The following is a 21,765-nucleotide window of genomic DNA, read 5'->3' as shown; positions in this document are numbered from 1 at the left end:
TGCTATACAGCAGGTCCTTGCTGGTTATCTATCTATTTATATGTAGCAATGTGTGAATGTTCATCCCAAGCTCCTGATTTATCTCTCCCTGCCACCTTTCTCCTTTGGCTACCAAAAGTTTGTTTTTGATATCTGTAAGTCTGTTTCTGTTTTGTAAATAAATTCATTTGTATCAATTTCTCTGACTTCTTCACTTAGTATGATCATTTTTAGGTCCATACATGTTGCTGCAATCAATGCTTTCCACATTCCTTTTTGATTCACTGCCAGACTAAATCAGATCCCTGTCTGTTCTCTTGCTTCTTATCCCCACATTTCTTCTCCAAGTCAGAGAAAATTGCTTGTATATTGTCCTCTCTCCTGAGGCCAGAATTTCCTTGAGGTCAAGGGCAGTTGTGTTCCGCAGTGTTCACCCTCCTTTTGCTTTGACTAGAGCCTTAAACATATCAAATCCTCAGTGCATTTTTATTAAATGAATGAATAATTGAAAGAATGAAGGTAGGGTTGTCTAGACAGGTGTGGCACAAAGGCACCCATGCATGCATGCCCTAGGGAGGACCTTTTCTTGTTAAAATGCATTTTAAATTCCTGTCTACTCTTTGAAAGAACAGAACAACTACCAGGCTGAATGGAATGAAGTCCAGGAATGCACACCATTGGAGAGATATTTCCTTTAGATTGTCAGGGAAGGAAGAATCTGGTTTCAGAAGCCCAAACAGGGGAGGTATTCTTTTTGGTTCCAGTGAAAAATGCTTCTAGAACATTTGGGTTTGCTTATTTGTCACCCGGGACCTCAGAATAATTTGGTGGCGAGTTCTCTGGTTCTGGGATGATTGCTGGGTTTGTCACATAGACATTTGGGATGACCACGCCCACCTGGAAAACACAGGCAAACAGGAAGTGTACCAGTGATGAAGCAAGAAGGACTGGGCATGCCTTTAGGTACCAAGGGAGCCCTCCTGTTCCTGGGCAGGAAGGGGAGTAGGATGAACCCTCTAGTCTCCACCCTCTTTGGGATCTCTTCCCATCCTCCGAGGAGCCTCTGGGACTTACATTGTTGGTTTGGTAGCAGTTCAGCTGGCAGCCAAAGTGGGCAGATAGACTTGCAATGAACACCTCCAGGAGGCAGAAGATGAGCAGCAAACCAGAAATGGCCATTCCAGGGACCTGGAACCAGAATGGACCAGGGGACCTGAGTGCACATCTGGGAGTCTGAGCTCTGACTCTGCAGTGGCCATCTCTATGGCTTTGATAAAGTCCCCTAACCTCATCTCAGCTTCGTGGGGAAAATACCTCACTGGGTTTTTGTGAAGGCCAAGTGTGTTTGTGAAACAAATTTTATCTTAACACTTACTAGCAATGCTGCCCTAAAAGAGAGGACAGTCACTGTCTAGGGAAACCCCTTGACACCTTGCTTCAGCTGTCAGGGACCTGAGGGTATGGTCTGGAGTCAGACAGTGAAACAGTGGAACTGTTCTGTGTAGGAAGTGAATAGAAATTTGGGAGTATGGACAAGCCACAGAGAGAAGCAATATGGGTAGAGGAGAAAGATGGGACTGAGCAAGGTGGTGGGAAGGTGGCAGCTGCAGAAAAAGGCATCTCATGAAAAGATGACACTTCACAAAACAGGAATATCTAATCTTCAGGAATCAGTAGTTTCCTAGGTTCTGATGTAAACCTCTACCATTTCTCTGAACTTTTAGAGAAAGTCAGCTACTGAGGTCATTCTCTTGGCTGTGATAGTGCCACTTTGTAGAGGGAAGTAATTGGGGCTGTCTTAGGCTTGGGAAAAAAGAGTGAGTGAAAGGCCCCCAAATTTGAACTAGTTCAGCAAAAATAGATTTCACCTAAGGACCTAGGAAATCCAAGCCCCCTCCTTGCTATTCTCCAAGATTACCCAGGAGAATGGGGTCTCCCACTGTGCCTGGGGAGAGAGTTTGAGTAGAATCTATTTTCATCTCAAAGAACAGGGCTGAATGACCCCAACTGCCATATGGATTCCAATCACACGAAATACTAAATATGAAAGTAAGTGCACAGTACATGGTAGTAGGTATCAAATATATGTTATTGATTATAATTTTAAAATGACACAGGTGAGAGTCAGCTGCTCAGAGAATTCTCCCTTTTGGAGAGGCCCCGTCTTTCCTTCTTTCCTTTGCCTCCCTCTCAATTGAGCAAGTATTTACTAAACATCTGTTTGATACAAAGGGCTCAGAGAAGCATCCCAAGAGGCACAGTTGAATAAGGGAGACAGATACGGATGTGGATAATTACAATCCACATCAGACAGAGTAAGAGCTATGAAAGAGTGGGGGAAAAGGTGCCTCGAGGGTACTGAGGAGAGTGAGAGATGGAATTCACCCTATGTGAGTTAGAGAGGGTGGGGGCAGAAAAGGGTGGTCCAAGCAACTGGAAAGATGGGATGATGAGATCTTAGTCAAAGAATCACAGTTTCAGGAAGGAAGTGTTTTCAAATGTTTCTGGTCCTTTCTAAAGTTGTTTTAAAAACAATTCTTTTACAAAGAAAACCCTTCATGGAAAAGGGGTCCTTCAAGCAGCTTAGATGGATTTCCCAGGTGGTGGTTCAGTGGTAAAGAATCTGCCAGTGCCTGCCAATGAAGGAGACGCAAGAGACATGAGTTTGATCCCTGGGTTGGGAAGATTCTCCAGGAGAAGGAAATGGCAATCCACTCCAATATTCTTGCCTGGGAAATCCCATGGAGACAGGAGCCTGGTGGGCTATAGTTCATGGAGTCACAAAGAGTCGGACATGACTGAGCTACTGAGCACACACACAGAGAGTTTAGACATGTATCATTTGATGGGCATTAATTAATGCTTGTCGAGCTCCTGGAGCACCCCATCCCTTGGGTCATCATTTCCAAAGATAAGATGAAGTCCAGCTCTTCTTGTTCAGATGCCAGGCCTGAGGTCTGAGGGTAGGATGGGCAACTGGGGTGGGAGGAGTTCTCCTTCTGAGATCAGACATGGGCAGAACCAAGATTAGAAGCCAAGTTTTCTGACTTGAAGTTCCTGCAGCCTCCACTCCAGGGCATTGGCAGTGCTGCGTGGTTTAGTCTTTCCTGAGCCTCTTCCCCTCCCACCCATCCCCACTCCCTCAGCTCTTCAACCTGCACCTGCCTCATTTCTTACAATGAGCACTCCATGCCTCCTATTTCCCAGAAGAAAAGACACAAGCATTCTTCAGTGCCTGCCTCTCAGGGTGATGGGTGGGGGGTGGGGGGGGGGGAGGAGCAAGAGGTCCGGGGGAGCAAGGGATTGGAAGGGAAGTGAGCAGCAGGGCACACAGAGTTGGAAACAGGTCTCTGGGAAGCAATAAATACCTGGCCGAGGAATTTAGACTTTAATCCTAAAGCAACTGGGAGCCATAAAGTGTTTCCAGAAGGGGAGAAACTCAAGATACTTTTGATAAAAGACATGGGCATGGTCGATAGGTTATCTGGGGAGAGGCTTTTCTCACAAATCTTGGAGACAAAAGTCTTGGGAAGGACTTCTGATCAAAACAAATAACAATGGTTTCTATTTACCGAGTATAGGCCATGCCAGGCACATTTACTTCATTTGACAAATGGTTATGAACTGTCAATCATGTTCCAGACATGGGCCTGGGTATTTGCGACAGAACAGTGAATGAAACAGAAAAATGTCCCTGCCCTTATGAAGCTTATATTCTAGTGGGAGGAGACAGTAAGCATGAAATATGCTGCTGCTACTGCTGCTAAGTCGCTTCAGTCGTGTCTGACTCTGTGCGACCCCATAGACGGCAGCCCACCAGGCTACCCCATCTCTGGGATTCTCCAGGCAAGAACACTGGAGTGGGTTGCCATTTCCTTCTCCAATGCATGAAAGTGAAAAGTGAAAGTAAAGTCGCTCAGTCCTGTCCGACTCTTAGCGACCCCATGGACTGCAGCCTACCAGGCTCCTCCGTCCATGGGATTTTCCAGGCAAGAGTACTGGAGTGGGGTGCCATTGCCTTCTCCAAAGCATGAAATATAACAGACAAGTAAATTGCAGAGTTCGTCAGATGATGGTTAAGGCTACTGGGAAGTAAATTGGGGATGTGGGGGAGAAGGATCCTGGGATAGTGTAGGTGATGCTTTTAAGTGCAGTGGTTCTGTCATTCAGGTGGGTCTCTTTGAGAAAGTGGTTACTAAGAAACAGCCTGAAGGACCAAGGGGGCTGGGGGAATAGCCGAGGGAACTCTCCAAGCTTGAAGATGGAAACATGCCTGGTGTGTTTGTGGAAACATCAAGGAGGTCAGTGTGGTTCAAGTGGGGAGAGCCAGAGGGTGGGGTCAGGGGCCACAGAGGCCAGCATCTTTAGGCTCCTATAAGGACGTTGGCCTTTTTTTTGGTGTGTGTGAGTAAAATGGGAGCAGTGGCAGGTTTTGAGCAGAGAAGTATACATCTCAGAAAGGCTCACTCTCACTCTAGTTGCTGTCCTTACAGCTGTAAGGAGACAAGGGAGGAGCAGGGAGAGCAGTTAGTGAAACAGGCTGAGATCTGGGACCCTCTGAAGCAATGCTGCAATGCTTGTACCTGGACGCACCTCTTCTTGAACAACAAAATACAAAGAAACTGCTGCTGCTGCTAAGTCGCTTCAGTCGTGTCCAACTCTGTGCGACCCCATAGAAAGCAGCCCACTAGGCTCCTCTGTCCCTGGGATTCTCCAGGCAAGAATACTGGAGTGGGTTACCATTTTCTTCTCCAATGCATGAAAGTGAAAAGTGAAAGTGAAGTCACTCAGTTGTGCCTGACTCTTAGCGACCCCATGGACTGCAGCCTACCAGGCTCCTCTGTCCATGGGATTTTCCTGGCAAGAGTACTGGAGTGGGTTGCCATTGCCTTCTCCAACAAAGAAACTACATGGGACTAAAAATAACTGTGTGCATATTCAGTTGGGGCAAAATTATGGACAAAAGATACAAACCAAAAATCCCAACTGCCACTTCTGGAGAGCCTGGAGCAAAACCAGGGTGTTAGGAGCAAAAGCAGCATACTGCGCATGTTCAAGGCACACACATCACCTGGGGGGTGGGCAAAACACCAAAGCCACCCCTCTGGCCCAACCCCTGGACACACTCCTGTTGTTGTTTAGTCGCTAAGTCATGTCTGACTCTTTTGCGATCCCATGGACTGTAGCCCACTAAGCTTCTCTGTTCATGAGATTTTCCAGCCAAAAGTACTGGAGTGGGTTGCATTTCCTTCTCCAGGGCATTTTTCCAAACCAGGGATGGAACCCATATCTCCTGCACTGGCAGGTGGGTTCTTTACCTCTGAGCCACTTGGGAAGTCCTATGCTCATCTTATGCAAGGAGCAAGCTCACCCTGCCCGCCCACCCCCACCCCCCCCCACCATCCCGCCCTCCCAGGTAGTGAGCAAGCAGGGTAACCTGTTGTTTGTCCTCGCTCACCCCCTGCTGCAACAGGGGCCCCTATAAAGCCTTGCTTGAATTTCTTGTCTGACCTCTAGTCAATTTCAATTGACTGGGGAAGGCCAAGAGCCCTAGGTGTTATCATTAGGAAGCTGAGAGGTGATGGTGACTCTGGCCAGAGAGGAACTGGAGGAACTGGTGAAAATGGTTGGATGCTGGATGCATTTTAAAGGTAGAGCCAACAGGATTCCCTGAGGAACTGGCAGGGAGGCGTGAGAGAAAGAGAGGGTCAATGATTACTCCAAGGTTTATCCTGAGTGACTGGAAAGATGCAGTTGTCATCAACTGGGATAAGGAAATCCAAGGGAAGGCCTGGGAAGTAAAATCTGGAGAAGAGAGTTGGATACATTCATTTCAAAATGTTGTGTGGACAGTTGATCACAAGAGACTGGAGTATGGGAGAGAGATTTGGGTTGGTGCTCTTTACTCTGTAGAAGGTATTTGTGGTTAACATCAGATGAGATTGCCAAGGTAGTGCAAGCAGGAGGAAAAAAGAGGACCAAGGACAGCCTAGGAGACTGGGAAAAAGCAGAACCAGCAAAGGAGAGGGAGGAGAGAGTAGAGGAGGACCAGCTGCAGGGTGCAGCCTGGACACCGTGAGACATCCATCACAGAGGAGTCCTGACTGGGGACTTAGAGCATAGGAAGTTTTTGGAGAAGTGAAGCAGAAAGTCTGATTAGAATCGGCTCCAGAGCAAATGTAAGTGGAGAGAGAGTTGGAGACAGTGAGGGCAAACAAATCTTTTTAGGATTTTTCTGCAAAGAGGACCGGAGAGATAGAGTGGTATCTGGCCCGAGAGAAGGTTGGTTGGTTTTTTACAATGGAGGGAACAAAAGCATCTTCATATGCTGATGGGAAAGCTCCAGTCAAAGGGGAGAATGGCTGATATAGAAGACAGGCCATGAGGAGGGGGAGGAGATGAACTCTGCTGTACAGATGGAGAGGTTGAATTTACACGAGACTCATCTATAGCTGGTTTCTTGTATACAGCAACCATGAGCCCTGTGTGGCTGTTGAACACTTCAGATGTGGCTAGGCTGCAAGTGCAAAATACACCATGGATTTCAAACACTTCATATCTCAAATATGAAATATAAAGATAATTTTTTACATGAATTACATGTTGAAATGACATTTTAATCTATTGGATTAAATAAAACATATCATTAAAATTAATTTCATTTATTCCCCCCTTTCAGGATGATGACTAGAAAATTCAAAATCATATTCATGGCTCATGTCCTATTTCTATTGGATGGCACTGGTGTAGCGCACAGGTTGGCAAATTATGGCTGCATCCTGCCTGTTGCCTATTTTTGTCAATAAAGTTTTATCAGCACATAATCAAGCTCATTTGTTTCTGTATTTTCTATGGCTGCGCTCCCACTACAAGATAGGGTGGAGTAGTTGCAATAAAGACCAGATGGCCTACAAAGACTTAGATATTTACTCTCTCACCCTTTACAGAAAATCTTTACTGACTCCTTGTCCCTAGTGATGGGGAGGAAGGCAAAAAAGTGAGTAGAGGCAGGTTGGCAGGTACATATGCATTAAATGTATAATTACATAAATTAAATTATAAATTAAAAAATTTCCTAACAGTGTCATATGGTAGATACTGTTTTACAAAAGTAGAAACTAAGAATGATCAGAGACTTTAAACTCTGTTTCAATTCTTACTGCACTTGGAGGAGAGGGTTGATTGCTGGGCCCTTTCTTCTTTTTGTTATTGGAATATAATTGCTTTACAATGCTATGTTAGTTTCTGCTGTACAACAAAGTGAATCAGCTGTAAACATACACATATCCCCTCCTTCTTGGGCATCCCTCCCCCGACACCTCAGCCTTCTAGCTCATCACAGAGCACTGAACTGAGCTCTCTGCTATACCACAGGTTTCCACTAGCTAACTATTTTATACACGGTAGTGTATTGCTATCGGGAAGTCCAGTGTATTTATAGCAAACTGGTCTCCTAATTCATTTCACCCTCCCTTTCCTGCCCAGTGCCCACACATCCATTCTCTACATCTGCTTCTGTATGCCTGCCCTGGGAACTAGATTGATATGTACCATTTTTCTAGATTCCACATATATGTGTTAATATATGATATGCATTTTTCTCTTTCTGATTTACTTTACTCTGTAAGACAGACTCTAGGTCCATCCATATCTCTACAAATGACTCAATTTCATTCTTTTTCACCGCTGAGTAATATTCTGTGTAAACGCACCGTGTCTTCTTTATTCATCCATCTGTCAGTGGACGCTTAGGTTGTTTTCATGTCCTGGTTATTGTAAACAGTGCTACAATGAACATTGGGATACATGTGTCTTTTTAAACAGAGCTGGAGGAATCAGGCTTCTTGACTTCAGACTATACTGCAAAGCTACAGTAATCAAGACAGTATGGCACTGGCACAAAAAACAGAAATATAGATCAATGGTATAGGACAGAAAGCCCAGAGATAAACCTACATACCTATGGTCACCTATTCTATTACAAAAGAAGCAAGAACATACAATGGAGACAAGAGAGTCTCTTCAATAAGTGGTGCTTGGAAAACCGGATAGCAGTATATAAAAGAATGAAATTAGAACACTACCTAACACCATACACAAAAATCAACTCAAAATGGATTAAAGGCCTAAACGTAGGCTGGACACTATAAAGCTTTTAGAGGAAAGCATAGGAAAAACACTCTTTGACGTAAATTACAGCAAGATCTTTTTTGACACACCTCCTAGAGGAATGAAAATAAAAACAAAAATAAGCAAATGGGACCTAATTAAACTTTAAAAGTTTGCATCGCAAAGGAAACTGTAAATAAGCCAAAAAGACAACCTTCAGAATGGGAGAAAATATTTGCAAGTGAAGTAATGGTCAAAGGATTAATCTCAAAAATATACAAACAGCTCATGCAGCTTAATGAAAAAAAAAAATGAACAACCCAATCAAAAAATGGTAGAAGACCTAAATAGATATTTCTCCAAAGAAGACTCACAGATGGTCAAGAGGCACTTGAAAAGATGTTCAACATCATTAATTATTAGAGAAATGCAAATCGAAACTACCATCAGGTATCACCTCCCACCATTCAGAATGACCATCATCAAAAAATCTACAAATAAATGCTAGAGAGGGTATGGAGAAAAGGGAATCCTTTTGCACTGTTGGTAGGAATATAAATAGGTACGGAAGGTCCTTAAAAAACTAAAAATAGAACAACCATATGACCCAGCAATCCCACCATTGGGCATATATCCTGGGAAAACCATATTTCAAAAACATACATGTCAGGCCCTTTCCAACAATTTCTAAACCGAACTAAGGTGGAACCGAGGGGGGCAATGGTCAGGAGGGATACTCACCTTGCCCCAGGTGGGAAAGTAAGGATCATACACAGGGTAGATGTAGGGAGTGTTGATAATTAACTCTACGATGAAGAGTGTGATTCCAACCAAGGAGAAGACTGCACTGACGATGTTAAAGCCCACGCTGCTATTCAGCTGAAAAAGATACAAAAGGTCAGAGTGGGAGAGGAAAACCATTGTAACTGAGAGGAGCAGCAACTCAACAAATATTTCCTAACAGGATTTCCCAGAATCTTAGTTCTGCCGCAAACAAGGCAGTGTTTTGTGCAGAAAGGAGTGTGGCTGGGGTTTCCCTGGTGGCTCAGTGGTAAAAGAGTCCACCTGCCAATGCAAGAGATATGGGTTCCATCCCTGGTCTGGGAAGATCCCACATGTCACAGAGCAACTAAGCCCATGCACCACAACTACTGAAGCCTGTGAGCCTCGAGCCTGGTGCTCTGCAACAAGAGAACCCACTGCAGTGAGAAGCCCTCCCGCTGCAACTAGGGGAAAAGCCCTTGTCAGGTAACAAAGACCCAGGGAAACCGAAAGTAAATAAATATTTTAAAAGTTTTTTAATTTAATGTTTTTAACAGAAAGTTCTGGGGCTAAATTAACTTTGAAACAAAGTTAAGTTAAACAAAATTAAACAGGTCTTTGCTGCAGAGCCTTTAACAAGGATTATGGATCTTCCGGGGCGGGGGCGAGGGGCTGGTGGTGCGAATACATGGAAGTCTCTCCAAGTTTACCTACCCATCTTCACAGAGTATGTCATTGGACAAGTGTCCCCAAGAATAATCTTTGGGAAACACTCATCCTTTTATCCCATAGGAGATGGGCAGGAAGATCAACCTCTGGTGTCTTGGAATGTGACAGGCTCTGGTGGCCCATGATTCTGGGCCACATGCAGAAAGTTGTTGTTGTCTAGTCGCTTCAGTCATGTCTGACTCTTTGTGACTCCATGGACTGTAGCCCCCCAGGGTCCTCTGTCCATGGGAATTCCCAGGCAAGAATACTGGAGTGAGTTGCCCTTTCCTTCTCCAGGGAATCTTTCTGACCCAGGAATCGAACCCATGTCTTCTGCTTTGATAGGCAAATTCTTTACTGTTGAGCCACTTAGGGAAGCCCAGGTGCAAATAGACATGCCCATAATTTTGAGCTTTCCTTTGGAGATTTTCAAATAGATTTCCTCTCATGTAGGGACCTGGCTATCGTGAAGCCTCTTAGGCTAGATAACCTGCTTGTACGAGGAACCACGGTACTTTCTGGGCATACTGCTAGGGGACCATGAAGCCTTGTCCATGCTGATTTACAGAGCTCCTTTGGCTGGATTCCTTAGAGAGGCAGGTGCCTGATCCTCCTTGGCTGTCCTGAAGAAACGGGGGCCCGCTCTGTATGCTGCTCAGCTGTGGGGGAGCCCTGAGCTCCTGAGAGCTCTGTGCCTCCTCCTGTAAGAACGTCCTTGGGAAGCTATTCTTTCTCTCCACTCTCTGATGCCCTAACTAAGGTGGCTGTGTTGCCCTCCCCTCCCCTAAGTCCTCTAGACATTTTCCTTTTTGGAATTCTGGCCAGGTTCATGTGGCCCTGTGATTATGTGTGAGCAAGTGTCAGAAGAATTGATGCTTTTGAACTGTGGTGCTGGAGAAGACTCTTGAGAGTCCCTTGGACTGCAAGGAGATCAAACCCATCAATCCTAAAGAAAATCAACTCTGAATAGTCATTGGAAGGACTGATACTGAAGCTGAAACTCCAATACTTTGGCCAAAAAGCCAACTAATTGGAAAAAAAACCCTGATGCTGAGAAAGACTGAGGGCAGGAGAAGGGGCAGCAGAGGATGAGATGGTTGGATGGCATCATCAACTCAAGGGACATGAGTCTGAGCAAACTCCGGGAGATAGTGAAGGATAGGGAAGCCTGGCATGCTGCAGTCCATGGGGATCACAAAGAGTTGGACACAACTGAGTGACTGAACAACAATGTGTCAGAGCCCCATGTCTGGTTATGAGTAGGTGCGTGGATGAGGGAAGGAGTAATCTTTTCCCCCTGGTGTGTCTTTCCTATAGGTCCCCAGCTGGGAGAGTCAATCCCAGGATGTGACTTACCAGACAAGATCGTGAGTGCTTTTCTGCCAACACTGAGAGGGATCCTGAAATGATGAACTGGCACAGAAGAGAGGTGGTTTAGAAAGAGGTCAGGGGTTAGGGTCCCTGTCTTCAGGATTCCATTATTCTGTTTACACACATATTCTCTCATACACACTATGTTCCTCTGCTGAGACCCTAGCTCAACATGAGGGGAAAGAATGAATGAATGGATGAATGAGTGCCTGTTTTGCACCACATCACAGGGCAGTGAAGTGGGATCCAGCAGATTAGTTGTAAATTCTGGCTTGAAACTCATGTGATCTTGGGTAAGTTACTCATTTCTCAAATATTTATTTCTTCATTTGAAAAGGGGGAAAAGGACATGTCTTCCTAAGTATCATTGTCACTAGAAAATTTATGCCCCTCATCTGGCATTTAGTGTATCTTGCACATAGTAGATCCTATACAGAGTCAATGTTGTTTATTTCTTTTTCTTTTACCTTTCCACATGCAATATCTTGTTGGTTTCCTACCCATATCTCAGGATTCATTTGGGCACGGGGGCTTGGGATGGGGAGAAGGAAAGGCTACCAGCTGTACTGCTTTGAGATGTTTTAACCCAACCTCAGTCCTTGCCTGTCTGCACACCTAGGTGAGTAACTTTTAGCGACTCAGAAAAGTGTCACATGTCTACAAAACTGATATACTCTGCATATAAGTTAAATAACCTTCTGCTACTGCTGCTAAGTCGCTTCAGTCGTGTCTGACTCTGTGCGACCCCAAAGATGGCAGCCCACCAGGCTCCCCTGTCCCTGGGATTCTCCAGGCAAGAACACTGGAGTGGGTTGCCATTTCCTTCTCCAAAATAACCTTCAAGGGAGTCACAAATCATTCTGAGAATCTGATGAAAGCTATGGACTTTGACAGAAAACACCCCCCAAGTATTTTACCAGAATGGGGACTCAGAAACCCTTCAGTGGACTCTAAGCTGAGTCCCCATTTTTTTAATGGCTTATTGACCCTTAAGCATGGGTGGGAATCCTTTTCTCCTGGAGTTCAGGCTGTGGGTCTACATTGAATAACACTTGAGGGCTGTTCCCAATATATTTTTTTATACATGGTGCTTTTGTGGGTATTAGAAAATGGTAGCTCCTCTGGGTTGATAAACTAGAAAAATATTCCCTGCCCTCTGGGGTGGGTGGATTAGGAAAGTGGCCTTTCTGGGTGAATGCTGTCTTGCATTATCTTGTAACCCTTGGTGTTATGGATGAATTATGTCCCCTCAAAATATATCTTTTGAAGCCCTAACGTACAGTACCTCTGAATGTGACTGTCTTTGGAGACAGGGCCTTTAAATAGATGATTAAGGGGGATTTTCATGGTCCCCAGTGGTTAGGAATCTGCCTTGCAATGCAAAGGATGTGGGTTCAATACGTGGTCAGGGAACTAAGATCCCATCTGCCACAGGGCAACTAAGCCCATGCACACAACTACTGAGCCTGCATACTGACACTAAGTTGCAGCACAGCCAAATAAATAAATGAAAAATCAACCAAACAACAACCAAAAAATTTGACTTAAAAAAGAGCTGACTAAGGTTAAAGGGGATCATCAGGGTTGGACTTGGACCTAAACCAATATGACTTATGTTCTTATGAAACGAGGAGGTTAGTGAGAGTGTTAATGGCCTTGGTAGGGAGGCCAGAGGTCCCCAAGGAGCAGGAGGAAATAAAATTACAAGTGGCAGACATTTTTTTTCTTTTCTCTTCTAATCGTGTGTTGTCATGGTGATATCTGGTTCTGTCTGAACTTAACTTTATCTCAAACCTTGGGCTAACCAATGTGTTTTTCTCATGGAAATCTCTTCCTTAAGCTATGCTAATGAACTACGTATTTGCTTAGAAGTCTGCCTTTCTTCACGATTCATGTCAATTGTTTTATGGCTGGGGATGACTCACCTTGTGCTAATGCTATCTCAATATACATGTTGTGGGTGAGGGGCCTAGTGCAACTCTCAGTTTTGAGATGTTCCCTTTCTCTAATTAGTAGCTTGCTAATAGGTATATAATTCCTTGCTAAAAACTAACAAGGGGGCACTCTTTCTGTCCCCTTCTGATGTCTATGTCAGAAGCTTTCTCTATCTCTTTTATACTTTAATAAAACTTTATTACACAAAAAGCTCTGAGCGATCAAGCCTTGTCACTCACCCCATATCAAATTCCTGTTCTTCGGAGGCCAAAAATCCCAGCATTGTTCACAGCTCGGCTTGTAGCAGCAACCTTTCATTAGCATATCCACACACACACACACACATTTTCATTAGGGTACGCGCACACACACACACACACACCCCCCCATGCAAAGACTCAGGGGAAGAGATAGATGTTTACTAGCCAAGGTGAGAGGCCTCAGCAGAAACCAAACCTGCTGGCACTTTGATCTCAGATCTCTGCCCTCTAGAACTGTGAGATACCACATTTCTGTTGTGTAAGTTACCCAGTCAGTGGTACTCGTCAGGGCAGCCCAAGCAAAGTAGTTCGTTTGGTGAACAAGACCTGAGCTGGGTTTCCATCCAGCCTGCCCCTTTGGCCAGGAACCTGCAGGGCACAACTTGACAAGGTGGCCCAGAGTGTGCTGGCACTTTCTGAGAACTTGGTTGCGAGGTGACTCGTATTACTCACCCAGATGCCTCCCCAGAAGGGAAAGCCTCCGTAGAATGAAACAGCAGTATAGTTCCCCACGAGGACAGTCCCCATGACGGAACCGAGGCCGAGGTGAATCAGGCCGATCAGGATCTGGATGGCCTGTCAGGAGAGCCACAAATGGAAGCCTTTGTTTCTGAGTCTGGATTCTGCCCCCTTTTTATTTTAATAAATCTTTTGTTTCCCTGGTCTAAAACATGATATGGAAAAATATAAAATTGAAATAAAAACTGCCCACCATTCCCCCTCACTCAGAGAAAACAATGGTTTACATTTTGTTGGATAAACTTCCATTATTCTTTTCAGATATATACATGGATAATTCACAATGTCTGTATAGATTTAACATTTCATCATGAACATGTCCCTGTAGAATTAAATATCCTTCAAACTTGTATTTTTTTAAGGGCTGCCCAGATTCTGTCATGTGGATGTTCCTTGGAGTCATTGGAGCAGAGAGCTTGTACAGGTAAGACTGTTTCTATTTTTTTCATATTATAAATAACACTGTGATGAACATCTTTGTAGATAAATCTTCATGCTCATCACTTATGTCTTTAGGATATTGTTATGGATTGAACTGTGACTACCTCTCCCTCATCAAATTTGTGTGCTGACATTCTGATCCCCAGCACCTCATATTATAGCTTTGTTTGGAAATACTGTCACTGCAGATAAAACTAGGTCATATAAGGTGTACTGGAATAGGCTGAACCCCTAATCCTGTATGTGCCTGCGAGCTTAGTCGTGTCTGACTCTTTATGACCCCGTAGCCTGTAGCCCACCAGGTTCCTCTGTCCATGGGCTTCTCCAGGCAAGAATACTGGAATGGGTTTACATTTACTTCTCCAGGGGATCTTCCTGATCCATGGATCAAAGTTGCATCTCCTGCATTTTCTGCATTGGCAGGCAGATTCTTTACCATGGCGCCACCTAGGAAACCCTTAATCTTATATGACTGCTGTCCTTTTTAAATTTTTTGGCCATGCCACATGACGCGCAGGATCTTAGTTCCTCGGCTATCAAACCCATACCCCTTGCAGTGGAAGTGCTGAGCACTAACCACTGGATCACCAGGGACGTCCCTGACTGCTGTCCTTTGAAAGAGAACGCCATGTGGAGAGACACATTCATGAACACAAGAAAACGCCATGGGTGTCAGGATTGAAGTTATGCTGCCACAAGCCAAGGAACTATTACTAGGAGAGAGGCCTGGAACAGACCCTTCCCTAGTGGCTCCTCCTCTGAAGGACCTAACCTTCAGAGATAGCATGGCCCTGTGGACAATTTGATTGTGTTTGGCCTCCAGAACTGTGAGAATAAAATTCTGTTGTTTGAAGCCACCCAGTTTATGGCACTTTGTGATGGCAGCCCTTGGAAACTCATGCAGGTATGTTCTCACACAAATACTATACATACTAATGGTATATAGATGACAAACATGGCAGCAGATATGAATATATTATTTTCTTAAATTTGCACAATAACAAATTATATGCAATGTCTGTCTCTGTTTTGTTTTTGTTTTTTTTTCCATTAATGTCACATCTTGGGGTTATATCCACATTGTTGCCCAGAGAGCTTACTTGTTCTTTTTAAAGCTTCACTACATTTCATTCTTTGGAGGTATGATACATGGCTTTAACCAGGATTTTGTTGATGGATATTTTGGTTGTTTCCATTCTTTTGTGATCACCGGCTGTGCTGCCATGGGTAAGCTCATACCTGTCACATTTCTTGCATGTGCAGGTATAGCTGCAGGACAAAGTCTCAGAAATGGAACGATTGGGTATTTTGTAAATGTGGCAGATACAAATTGGCCTACAGATTGTGTTTATTGACATTCCCATGAATGTGAATGGGGGGTGGGGCTAGGATTTGAGCTCCAGACAGTCTGGATCAGAATCCAGATGCTGCAGTGAAATGGGCCTCTCCTTGAACTACCCAGGACAACCTCTTAGGGGGAAAGTTGTTGGGATCTCTTATTTTGTTAGTTCTCTAATGTGATTTTTTTCTTCTTGGGCAGATATTCCATTCAAGCTCTTTTAGATTTCACCTCATGGTCTGCTGAACCCACTTTCTTCCAGAGACTACATGGATCAACACAGGTGCCAACTTACTGCCTTTTTTCCCCCTTGCTTTTCTTCCTCTTTCTTAAAATGCCTGAGTCAAAAAATACAAAGCCCTGCACAGAGGCCCTAGTGATGCTGCACAGCTGAGCTTTCTTATAGATCTGAGTTTGGTGAGGCCGGGTCGGCTCCAACCCCACTTACTAGATTTGGAGTGTCTGTATTTCCAAAACTCCCCCCTCCTCCAGCTCCAGGCATGTGACCCCCTTCCTGCAGAGTGAAGTTTCACTTACCCCTAAGGCTTTGCCTTCTTTTAGGGTTCTCTCGATGGGTTGCTGACTCACAGATGGTGGGTTCCCGTGAATTACATGGACTTGGGACTGGTTTGGATATATGGGCACCTGAGACACACCCCCAGGGAACACTGTATACCCATTTGGGGGAGTCACCACAAGCACAGAGTTGGCCATGGGGCCTGCTGAAGTTGTTGGATTCATGCTGCTGAGAAACAAGCACAATAAAATAAGTAACAAGGGCCTACTGTATAGCACAGGGAACTGTACTCAGAGTCTTGTAATAACCTATAATGAAAAAGAATCTGAAAAAGTATACACACACACAGGTTACTGGTGAATTCTGGTCTGGTTTAAAATTTTCTTTTCTTTTTCTACTTTTTTTGGAGCAGACCCCCCAAAGCTGGTCAATAAACCCTGCCACATGCTGCACCCCACACCCAGGTTCATTCAAATCTCATTTGGCAGCAAACCTTATCACTGCCCCTCAGTTATCCATAGAAACTATTAGATCAAGGGTACTCACTTTGCTCTGCCAGCGGCGAAGTCTCTCTCACTTCCTTCTGTCTATTCCCAGTTCTTTGCTGTAGGTAGCTTGTTTTTCCTTAGAGAGTGAACACACTGGGTTGGGTTTGGGGATGTGTTTAAAAAGATCCAAAGTCCACTTTGCTTTCCTCCCAGATACAGACTTGGTTACCAGTTACGCAGAGCTCGGCTTCCACACCCATATTTACTTCCTGATTTGGTCAAAGAACCACTTAATTGCAATTCAGTATTAACTGGAGAAGGAAGAGTTGTGTGTGGTGCGCTAGGAAACACAGGAAGGAACTGGGTGTACAGTGGTCACATCCCAGCTGTAACGCAAGACAGAGCAACGTAAAGAATCCAGTAGAGAAACAAGAGACCCTCGTAGGAGAATGAAGGAGAAACTGATTCACTGGATATGAAGAGATTAGGAAATACTTCAAACAAAAAGTGGAATTTGAAATCAATAAACTGCATGAGAAAAAGGGAACCACAGCCTGTAAAATAAGAATTGCAATGAACTTAAGTCATAAGCTCTACATCAGAGTCTGCAGAAAAGCAGAAAATACCCAAGAGTGGGCAGGCATATTGGTGCATCCATGATGAACATCATGTGAATTACACAGGCAAAGTGTACAAAAACTGTCGTACTAGACTTTGAGGATTGATTGCCGGGAGCCAGCACGGGCGTCCCTACCCATGACAAGGTCATGTGGGAGGGTTCTGGTGGGCAAGGCGAGCCAGAACTCGAGGGGTGCCCCTCTGGGCCTGCCTGAACGTCTACCCCAAAACCAGAATCTGTTTTACTATTTTACGACTTTCACCAACTCTTCTGACATTAACGGGGGGCTATCCCCGACCAACTTTCTCTGTAAGAAAATCCACTTAAAACTCTAGTTAATAAGTCTCCTGGATGTAATAGGAGTGTTTCAATTCAAACCCCTCTGATGACTTTCTAGCTTGCCTGACAGGTTTATTTAGATTCACAGCCTCCCAACCACAAGAGGCACGAGAAGCTTAAGATATTCTAACAATGCAGAGCTTCTCAGAGAATAGAACTAGTAGAGGATTTCTTTGTTGAGCTAATGCTTGCTGCCAAGTTTCCATATCCCTTACCTACTGTGTCCCTGGGAGTGTATTGTTTAATATAGTTGGTATATAGAAATGTAAGTAATAGCTTTAATGTTTGTAACCTTGGACCCTTGAGTTAATTCTTTTCTTGTTATAGCCCACCACACTTTTGCCCTCTAGGAAGGCAACTTTATCTAATGCTTTTGGAGGGTGGCGCCTGATTTTAGAATAATCACCTTTAGAGAAAAATAAGTTTTCTGAAGAAAGGGTCATAAAATGTTAACAGGCCTCCTGGCCAGAAGATGATGTAAATCATCTAAACTTTGGCATATGATAAGTTTGCAGAAAGAAAGCCTGGCTTCGATAAGGATCAAGGACTGCTGACCTTGCATGACTCTACCCACTTCCCCCATTATCCTCTATGCACAACTTAATGTATAAAAACTACTTTGGAAAATAAAGTTCGGGCCTTGCTCACCAAAGCTCGGTCTTCCCGTGTTGTTCTCTTTCCTTTTCCTTTTCAGGCTGGTCTCCCTGGAGCGCAGGGGCTCTCTGCGTTCACTTTCCTGCCTGGGCTTCTAAGACCCACTCGAGAAGGTGCCTAAGGTGGGGCACATTCCGTGATTCAAGAGGGCGCCTGTGGCCTACGTGAACAGAGCAAGTCCCGTGCTGGGGCTTTATTGGCTTTCTGCATAAACCAAGGAATATCAGCCTCTTTTCTCTCCTCTATTTTCTTAACTGCAAAATTCTTTCCTTGTCTCTTTATCTATTCTTTTAATCGCTGACGCCGTCCTCCAGAGGGAATCCTTGGGTCCTACCGGGGCTGGACCCCGGTAAGTGGTGCCTGAACCAGGCTCCCAGTAAGGTCAGCCCTCAATTGTGCAGTTTTCGGACAGCTAGGACCCCACTCAAGAGTGCCCAGGACCCCTATAAGATAGGTAGGGTAAAGAAGGGTGTGAAGTAGTGAAATCTTTTCGAAGAGAAAAGTAGAAAAGATAGTAGATTTTCTGACATGGGTAACACTGAAACTAAAGAACGGCAACTCTTTATACAAGTAATCTTGAAACTGTTAAAGAGGGTACAAAATAAATAAAAATATTCTCAAAAAAAAAAAAAGGAGGGAGACTGTGCTCTACCTCCAGAGGATAGAGAAAGATCTAAAGATAGAAAAAGAGCTAAAGAGTGAAAAGGAGCGAGGAATGGAGGAGAAAGAAATCAGGGAATGCAGCAAGATAGAGAAAAGAAGAAAGGAAGTTAGAAAAAGATACAGAGAGAAAGATAGGGAAGAGGGAAAAAAAAGTTAGGGAAAGAGAAAGAGGTTAAAGGGAAAGAAACGAAAGAAAGAGAAGGGTAGCGAGAAAGAAGGGGGAGAGAAAAGTGAGAAAGGCAGGGAGAGAGAGACAGTAAGAAGGGAGAATGAAAGAGGGAAACAGGAAGGAAATGATAGAAAGTGAAAGAGAAGAGGAAGGAAAGAAGATAGAGTGAGGGAAAGAAAACTTGAGAAAGATTGAAAGAGAAGGAAGAAAAAAATAAACAGAGGAGACAGGAGAGGACTTACAGGACGCTGCCGCCGGGCGCCCTGGCAAGCCCCCTCCCGCTCTGCGCAAACCTTTAAAAACTTACCACCACTTTCTGATTTAAGGCGATCGCTGCCTCCGTTTGCGCCTCCCAGGGCCCAGGAATTCCCCACTTTGCCCCCAAAGCCTTCCAAAGCGTAGCCTAAGCCTGAGGAAGATAAAAAGTTTTTTGAACAAAGGAGCTTTTAAAGCAGACACTTACACAAGATGCAGAGCATGCTCCTTGGAAAAAACCCCCTCAGGGGGGGGTCTCACCCAGGCTAGGAGAAAATCAAGCGGAACCGGTAAGGGCATTTAGCAACAATATTAACCCCTGACGTGCCGGGTTACTCCTATTCCAATGGGAGTGGCTGGCCCCCTACCTGAGGGCATTGTAGGATTTGTGCTGGGGCGTAGCCCGCTTTCTTTTCCAAAAAAAAAAAAAAAAAATTCGGTGGTGCCTGGTGTAGTAGATTCTGATTATATTGAAAAATTAAAGTGTTTGATCTCTCCGCCTACCAAAAACTGTGCAAATTAATAAAGGTCAAAGAGTAATACAGCTTTTGCTTTTACCTTATTATCAGACAAAAAAAAACGACTTCTCAAGCTAGGGGCCACAGAGCATTTGGATCTAGTGATCTAGCCTTTTGGGTGCAGGAAATTACAGCTCCAAGGCCTTTAAAAGATCTTTTAATTCAAGGGAATAAAATGTCAGGACTGGGTTACGAGCAGTTATTTAGGCTTTTCAACATTTACAAGACCACACCTTCAATCTTTTGACTGACTCCCAATATACTATAGGGTTGTTTCCTCTTATAGAGACTGCTAATATTCCAGAAAATAAAATTACTATCTTCTTGTTATCTGATTTACAAAAAAGAGATTAAACACAGAGATAAAAAATATTTTGTGGGACATATTAGAGCCCATTCTGGCTTGCCCGAATGCTTTGGCAGATGCACTGACTAAAGTAATTGCTTTAAACTTACATAAAAAGATTGATAAGGCCAAAAATTCTCACAAAATTCACCATCAAAATGCAGCTGGTTTAAGGTATAAATTTCATATCCCGGCCAGATGTGTTGCTAACTGGTGGGAGAGGGTATATTTGTATTTTTCTACAGGACGCAGATTCTCCGATTTGAATCCTGTGTAAACCAAGGAATATCAGCCTCTTTTCCCTCCTCTATTTTCTTAACTGCAAAATTCTTTCCTTATCTCTTTATCTATTCTTTTAATCGCCAATGTCGTCCTCCCCAGGGAATCCCTGGATCCTATGGGGCTGGACCCCAGTAGAGGATCGTGATGGAATAGTCCATGACACACTCATCTTTGTATTCCTACTGACATATAATAGGCACTAAGCAAATGCTTGCTGAGTGAACAGATGAAACTGATCAGATGGCCAGAATTTGGTAAAATGGTCAATGTAAGAACATTATCACAGGCAGAGGGAACGGAGGAGGGCAAAGGCATGAAGAGAGAAGATGTAGGACATATTTTGGGTATGGCAAGGTTTATATATTCAAAGTTATGATTTTTCCAGTAATCATCTATGGATGTGAGAATTGGACCATAAAAAAGCCCGAGCATCAAAGAATAGGTGCTTTTGAATTGTGGTGCTGGAGAAGACTCTTGAGAGTCCCCTGGACTACACAGAGATCCAAACCAGTAAATCCTAAAGGAAATCAACCTTTAATATTCATTGGAAGGACTGATGTGCTGTGCTGTGCTTAGTCGCTTAGTTGTGTCCAACTCTGTGATCCCGTGGACTGTAGCCCTCCAGGCTCCTCCACGGGGATTCCAGGCAAGAATACTTAAGTAGGTTGCCCTGCCCTCCTCCAGGGGATATTCTCAACCCAGGGATCAAACCCAGGTCTCTGACATTGCAGGCAGATTCTTTACCAGCTGAGCTACCTGAGCAGCCCCTAAGAAGGACTGATGCTGAAGCTCCAATACTTTGACCACCTAATGCAAAGAACTGACTCACTGGAAAAGACCCTGATGTTGGGAAATACTGAGGGCAAAAGGAGAAGGGGGAAGCAGAGGATGAGACGGTTAGATAGTATCGCTGACTCAATGGACGTGAATTTGAGCAAACTCTGGGAGAAAGTGAAGGACAGGGAAGTCTGGCATGCTACAGTCCATGGAATTGCAAAACTTGGACATGACTCGGTGACTGAACAAGAACAAAAATAGAGGCTAAGGCAATCAACTAAAACATGCGGAAGGAATCAATGTGCAAACAAAGCCTGCACCTGGAGGAAGAATAATACTCAGTTAAGCTGGTAAAAAAAGACAGAGGCCAACTTCTTGACATCATTCTTTCTGATGTACATTGCATAATGATTGGCTAGTCATGAAGTTTTTCCAAAGTCTCAGAATTTCTCTTGGGTTTTGTTTCTTTGAAATTGTTTTAAAAATATATGATATATTAACAGCAGGCATTTTTTTAAAATTTGAAGTGTCACCAACTTTTTTTCCTGTTTAAATGGCAAGTACACTCACTAATTTCAACAATTTCCTGTCATTACACAAGATTTCCTCATGAGATGTAAAAGCTAAAACCACATAAATCCAAACAAAACAAACCATTACTCTATGAAATCATTTCAGGAAGATTGGTTAGTGTAACTCTTTTAATACTTATTAC

At 44.0% G+C, this 21,765-nt stretch overlaps 1 protein-coding gene across 6 annotated transcripts; it reads right to left on the bottom strand.

Moving 5' to 3' along the window:
- Positions 1–446: 446 nt before the first annotated feature.
- On the bottom strand, positions 447–19,328 carry MS4A8 (membrane spanning 4-domains A8). 6 transcript variants are annotated; one of them, XM_006061693.4, is made up of 8 exons: positions 19,180–19,328; positions 16,487–16,564; positions 15,961–16,165; positions 13,578–13,700; positions 10,915–10,971; positions 8,830–8,967; positions 1,054–1,167; positions 447–876 (listed from the first exon to the last, which is right to left on the bottom strand). In XM_006061693.4, the coding sequence occupies exons 3-8, from the start codon at positions 16,162–16,164 to the stop codon at positions 775–777; spliced, it is 738 nt and encodes a 245-aa protein (XP_006061755.1). In that variant the 5' UTR covers position 16,165; positions 16,487–16,564; positions 19,180–19,328; the 3' UTR covers positions 447–774. The 6 variants fall into 6 exon arrangements, with proteins under 6 accessions (XP_006061755.1, XP_006061753.1, XP_025142213.1 ...); XM_006061691.4 differs by having other exon boundaries at positions 15,961–16,168; positions 19,180–19,327; XM_025286428.2 differs by lacking the exon at positions 19,180–19,328 and adding an exon at positions 18,035–18,163 and having other exon boundaries at positions 15,961–16,168.
- Between the last annotated feature and the right edge of the window lie 2,437 nt (positions 19,329–21,765).

This window comes from Bubalus bubalis, chromosome 5 (assembly GCF_019923935.1).
Source record: "Bubalus bubalis isolate 160015118507 breed Murrah chromosome 5, NDDB_SH_1, whole genome shotgun sequence".
Taxonomy (NCBI): Eukaryota; Metazoa; Chordata; class Mammalia; order Artiodactyla; family Bovidae; genus Bubalus; species Bubalus bubalis.
Note: the sequence above shows the minus strand (reverse complement) of the source record. Positions and strands in the feature narration are given on the sequence as shown.

Bases quoted from the DNA above. Each gene is read 5' to 3' on its own strand.
- MS4A8 (XM_006061693.4), bottom strand. From the start codon at position 16,164: ATGAATCCAACAACTTCAGCAGGCCCCATGGCCAACTCTGTGCTTGTG. The intron at 13,701-15,960 runs GTAAGTGAAACT...CTCTCCTGACAG, and splicing joins AAGAAGGCAAAGCCTTAGGG to GCCATCCAGATCCTGATCGG. The intron at 877-1,053 runs GTAAGTCCCAGA...TGTGTTTTCCAG, and splicing joins ACTGCTACCAAACCAACAAT to GTGGGCGTGGTCATCCCAAA.